The 5974-nt window shown below is 52.5% G+C and overlaps 1 protein-coding gene across 1 annotated transcript; it reads left to right on the plus strand.

The window, feature by feature from the left end:
- The first annotated feature begins 567 nt into the window (after nucleotides 1-567).
- LOC149808720 (galactose oxidase-like) lies at nucleotides 568-5907 on the plus strand. Its single transcript, XM_089995179.1, has 4 exons — nucleotides 568-651; nucleotides 3878-3965; nucleotides 4039-5516; nucleotides 5605-5907. Exons 1-4 carry the CDS (start codon nucleotides 568-570, stop codon nucleotides 5905-5907), a joined length of 1953 nt encoding a protein of 650 aa, XP_089851305.1.
- Nucleotides 5908-5974: the final 67 nt, after the last annotated feature.

A 5974-nucleotide genomic window follows, 5' to 3' on the forward strand; every position in this document is an offset into this window, starting at 1 on the left:
GATTTGCCGTTTGGTGTGTGTCTTTCACGCGGTCCAGCAACAGCACCTGTGCAGCCTCTGAAGCACGCCATTCGCCTTCACAGCCGCGTGGCATTGTTTATTGCCAGCTGACTGTATTCAAACGGTCACTACGTACCATTCTCTGGTTCAACACATGTCCCGACTCATGATGAGTCTGATCACCGGATGGTGCAGTGTCTAGGCAGGGCGAGAAATCGGAAACTGACAGCTCAAATTGCGAAGATGCTAAGATGCTTTGTTTGCATCATCACGCGAGGTGGCTGACCCCTTGGATCTCAGCAACTCTCTGTCGTAAGCAATGGTGAAACTTTGTCATCATTCGCACTCTCCTGCATTGTTGCAACCATTGATATCTCCATCACCCAGCTGACAAACATCTACAAGCGGGTGTGACGGAACTGTCCTGACCAGTCCGAACCCTGTAACAGCACTGCTGTCGCGCTCTCACAGCCGCATTTGTCTTGGGCACACTCGTGCATCCGTGTTGGGAAAAATATATAACCTAGTCACGAGCGTATTGCTGCGCCTGGCTTGGCTTTCGGATGGATGGCGACTGCACGAAGCAGGCACTACAAGAAACGGGAGAGGTCCAAAACATTCACGTGCACTTGCAGAACCATAGACATCCCGGTATGAAAAGCACCTCGTGGGGCGACAGTTCGTTGGAGCTTCCGAACACTCCATTTCAAGGACCCTGTTGATGGACCCTGTTGAGCAGACATCATTCCCACACAACTTGATATGCGCCATAAGCTGCTGTTACAATATGCGCCTAGATTGGGAAAAACGTGAAATTTCGGCGCATCGACACAAAACCGTCCATTGTATGTACATATGGCAGAACGGTAGCATTCTGAACTATATCGTCATTGTTGCGTAGAGCTGCAACCAGGGCACGAATGCTCGGGTTGATAACCTACTGCAGCACAACAAGTATTAGTCGTATCATTCGAGCCAAAGATGTCTACAGGTGGCCTGCTGACAGGGTTCCTAGTCACAAGAATACCACAAATACAGGCAGGACCCCCCGAAAGGTTAGACTAACCTCGGGTGCTTGCCGTTGGACACGAGAACAAGTTGCTCTTAACCCTGCCTTGGGACTCCCCGCTTGTGTGTGCAGTCCCGACTCAGTCGACGACAATCTGGGCCACCTAGAACTGTCACCGACCCTTCCCAATCAAACCTGTTCTTGTCGCACAGCAATCCACTTAATGTGAAATACTTTGTGATGTGCCTTTTACTTCTAAATATGCCGTTCCACATGCATAGTTCGGTGTCGGTCCAAATAGTTCAGCCATGTACACTAAACCTGTTCTAACTAGCGACTGCTCGAACTCTCTAGTTATTGAGTGATTACGTGTTATTCTAAATGGCTTGGGGGTCAATCAGGGTGTTTATCCTTTCGGATGAGGTGATCGTGGGTGAGGTGGTCGTGCGTACAGCGCTAATTCTGTCATGTCCTTTGGCGCGAGCCCTGGCGACGCTGTTAAAGCACGAGTCGGTTTTGGCATGCGGCGAACCCCAAGTGCGGCGTGCAGCATGGTCCTTTGGCATGTAACTATTGTGCGTTGCGTTTAAATCGTGAGCGCGGCCGCATTCCTCTGGAAAATGCGCAAGAGGGCCGGACTCGGCGGCGGAGTGAACAGCATCACTGTTCAACACATGCCGTCACCCACGGGGCGGACGTCCCGCTTGAAGCGCGAACCTTCTCAAACTCGTTCACACATGATTTTTACATGGTGGAGGGTTTGGGCAGTCGCTGCACCATGACTCGTGTGCACACGGCTGAAAGCAGGTTTCTGAGATGACTGTGCACACGTATACTTGAACACAAAAAACACATACCAACCTGTATTAGCCTCCTTGGCTTGCTGTGCACGAAGACTGCGTTGTCACAAGCGGTCACAGTGTGCCCACATACTATCTGTAGAGAGATGATGTGATGTCGGCCATGGGAATTGCAGAAGTCGACCAAATTTGAAATGTGTTGCGCTGACATCAGACGATGCGCATGACATCACTGACAATACTTACACACGACCGATCTCACTCATCATCACCCCGGTCCACCTACAAAGCACCTCGTGCACATCGATAGGGTGTCAGCTTCCATTCGGCGTCAACGATTGGTGAGCCAACCAGCCAGAGTCATTGATTAATTGATTTGACTTATACCCATATTTCACTTGTATACTCTCACTGGAGCGTCGCTTGGTGTGCGCACGCTTAAATCAGGGCTTGTCGCATTGCACACATCTCCTGGCAGCTGCCATTCGTTTGGTCGCGGCTGAACGGGGCCCAAAGAGTGCAGCTACACTGGCAGTCAACAAGATATCACTGCGATAAACATTGGACGCAACAAGTCTGAAAGGTACGGCTGATTCGCTGGTGTGTGCCACAGACCAATCGATGTTGCACAGGCGTCTTCTTGGTGTAACCATTCGGTGCCCAGTCGTGGTTCCAATACCCCGCGGTACATTTGCTTTCAATTCGAAATGTTCGAACACGTACCTTTCAGCAGAGCACTGTCTTCCCGTCTTCTGCTCGTTCGCATGTTTCATTATTAATCCTTGCGCAATAAATACGCCAGTGTCCAGGCAGAGGTGGACGTGCACTGGGCACATGAGCTCCCTCAACTCCTTAAAAAAATTGATATCTGAATTTAAGCAGTGTTATTGTTGTGTGTGTTAGCGTCTTCGCAGCCATGCCCGGTAAGATGCGCTGCCGTAGGGTAAGGTGATGGTGCGTCATGCGACGAGAATGAAGTACCAGGCCAACAAGTGGCCATGCTTGGGCACAGCGCAGGCGAAAAATACATACTGTTTACATATCACTTATATTCGCATTAATCCACGTGCGATTCTCATCGTTTTCACGCAAGTGAGTTTTCCTCACCTGATGGCAGGGTATTACGCTGTTGCAAACTCCCGACACTTACCGTACAGAGTACCCATGTGCGTACCAGACCGCAAAATACGTTTCTCGCCGGGTTTAGGAAACACATCAGAGTTTCACACATGGCTGATGGCCACTGGTGTGTGAGGGATTGCCTGACTAGAAGCAAGTACAGCCTCAACTCATCGTGATTGATGCAAATGTGATGCAAGTTTTACCTGCGACGATCTGCTCGAGCTTGCTGGCATTCTGGGTTCCACTTCCGCCGTACGACACTTCCGTACGGTATTCGGAACTACTACGTCGTTCCGAGGTTATGGCGCGAAGAAAGTTAGTGCTCATGGGTAGAATGGAAAGAAATACACAGGAGTAATAGACACGTTTCGTACCGTGCAACGTGACCTCCACCAACCGCTGACGACGCTTCCTTTATTGCGCACTGTTTCGTTTCCATTCCGGAGAACCGCAGTGCACACCGTTGCAACGAAGCTTCGCGACACAATGTTCATGACAACACATTGGTCATGGACTGCCTACCACATCCAATGTGGCTGATGATACTATTGCAAGGATTTTATAACATGCTAACCAGTTACAGTGGACAGCATCTGTGGTGATAGAGCCTCCAGAAGCAGGACAGCCCCCGGAACACTAGACATATAATACCAGAAGTGCCTGAAGGGGATGGAGTATCATGGCCATGGGGCTGATTGGAGAAAGAGCATGATGGTTCCGCGCCTGTTTGCTTCCATTTCTATCATATATAAATGGAAGCAAACAGGCGCGGAACCACCATTATCTAGCAAGCACTGCAACAAGGTATTTATGGTAACTCCGCGAGCAGATTCGTTGATGTGAAGACATGATGGCGCATGCTGATAGGTGTGAGCATGCCTTTGCTTCCGCATGTCTGCGCATGCGCGTTGTTGATAATAAGCATGCTTGTTCTTGCCTTTCATAGTACAGGTCAACATATTCGCCTGGAGTATATGGTGCAAATGTATGCCCGATTGGACTTGTGCATAAGCTTTTGCCAGGGATACACGCAGGTGGGGGAATAGCTGCGTATGTATGGGCAAGCGCACAATGCCTTGATCACTGTTTTTAATCAATGCATACCAGCTGCTGCCAACGTATCAGTGTACAGCATCTCCGCATCTGACACATCCAGGTCTCACACTGTATATTCCAGTTTCGTAAATACAGACCATATACAATGGAGCCCGGTGTACTGTACAGCTTGTATGCATCTGGCCGCTGTGACCGACTTTAACCTTGCTGAAGGGTCTCCTCGGACGGCATCAACCACCAAGCGACGTTGCGCACTGCAGGCCGAAATTGACACGATGAAGGCAACCCAACACAAGGTGTCATACGTGACTCAGCTGCCCAGCCTAAAGTCCACGCAGGATCACAGCGATGCAGCTGAGAAACACACACGTCGACATGCGCGCGTCTGTTTGCCATTGTTTGCCGTAGTGCTATGTGCAACAGCGCTGCTGGCCGCACAGCCCGCGCATGCCAGTGCCAAAAGCCTCGGCAAATGGGGGGCCAGGATTCCACTGCCAGTGATCCCTGTTGCAGCTGCGGTGCTACCCAACAAAAAGCTGATTATGTGGTCCTCGGAGCTCGCAGACGGCTACGCGTCAGCCGATGGCACGACGCGCACCGCCATACTGGACCTTTCTACGATGAGGGTCACTGCAACGCGAGTCACAAACACCGGACACAACATGTTCTGCCCCGGCACGGCATACCTCCCGGACGGCACCCTCCTCGTCAATGGCGGTGCCAACGATTACGAGACAAGCTTGTACGACTTTCGAACCGACACGTGGCGAGCGGACGCAAAAATGAATATTCCGCGAGGCTACAACGGCGACGCGACGCTCAGCGACGGCCGAGTCTTCACGATCGGTGCGTCCTGGAGTGGGGGGTTACAGCTTAGGAAAGACGGCGAGATATGGTCGCAGGCGGACGGCTGGCGGAAGCTTCCGAACTGCAAGGTCACAGCGATGCTTACTGACGACGCCGGGGGCAGGTTCCGCTCTGACAATCAGCCGTGGCTGTTTGCGCTCGGCCAAGGCGTCGTGTTCCAGGCGGGCCCAAGCAAGAAGATGAACTTTTACGATGTCTCGGGGCAAGGCCGCACGCGCCCTGCCGGCTTCCGCGGAAATGACGACGACGCGATGAACGGGTTCGCGGTGATGTACGCGCCGAATAAAATCCTCACCATGGGCGGCTCGCCATCCTACGAATACTCCCCCGCCAGCGCCAACGCGTATGTCATTACGCTCAACGGGTTGACGAAGCCGCCGTCCGTCGAACGTGTCAGCTCGATGAACATTCCGCGAGCGTTCCACAACGCGGTTGTGCTGCCGGACGGCGATGTACTGGTGCTCGGGGGGATGCGGTACGCGAGGATCTTCATAGACGACACCGCCGTGCTTGCGGCGGAACTCTGGGACCGCAGGACGAAAAAGTTCCGGAAGCTGGCTTCGTCGCCGATTGCGCGAACCTACCACAGCGTCGCACTGCTGCTTCCGGACGGCCGCGTCTTTTCCGGAGGGGGGGGGGCTCTGCAACCCCTTTCTCATGTGGTACTGCCCAAAGAACCCTGACGGGTCCAGCGCCGCAAAGAACCACCTTGATGGGAACATCTTTACCCCTCCGTACCTGCTCAAGAAGGACGGCTCGCCTGCCGTTCGGCCCGTGATCACCAAGGTGCCAAACACGGGTAAACACGGCGAAAAGCTCTTCGTTAGCACCAACAGCAGGGTGGATAAATTCTCGATCATTCGGATGGGGTCGGTGACTCACAACATGAACAACGACCAGCGTCGCATCCCGCTTCCGATCATAAAGCGGAACGGGAACAACTACCAGATGCGCATCCCGAAAAGCCGAGGCCTCGTCATTCCGGGCTATTACATGCTCTTTGCGCTGAGTTCGAATGGCGTTCCCAGCGTGGCACGCATTATTAAAATCTAAGTGCACAGTCACGCACCGTCAGTGTTCCATGGCGCTAAGGCTATTTGCTACAATTGTGGTGCGTCAT

The sequence above is a fragment of the Nuphar pumila genome, unplaced genomic scaffold (assembly GCF_984573655.1).
Source record: "Nuphar pumila unplaced genomic scaffold, dmNupPumi1.hap1.1 HAP1_SCAFFOLD_2362, whole genome shotgun sequence".
Lineage (NCBI taxonomy): Eukaryota > Viridiplantae > Streptophyta > Magnoliopsida > Nymphaeales > Nymphaeaceae > Nuphar > Nuphar pumila.

Coding starts and splice junctions, on each gene's coding strand:
- LOC149808720 (XM_089995179.1), top strand. CDS start 568: ATGGCGACTGCACGAAGCAGGCACTACAAGAAACGGGAGAGGTCCAAA. Junction 3,966..4,038: donor TTTGCCAGGGATACACGCAG/GTGGGGGAATAG, acceptor AATGCATACCAG/CTGCTGCCAACGTATCAGTG. Junction 5,517..5,604: donor TGCAACCCCTTTCTCATGTG/GTACTGCCCAAA, acceptor CTGCTCAAGAAG/GACGGCTCGCCTGCCGTTCG.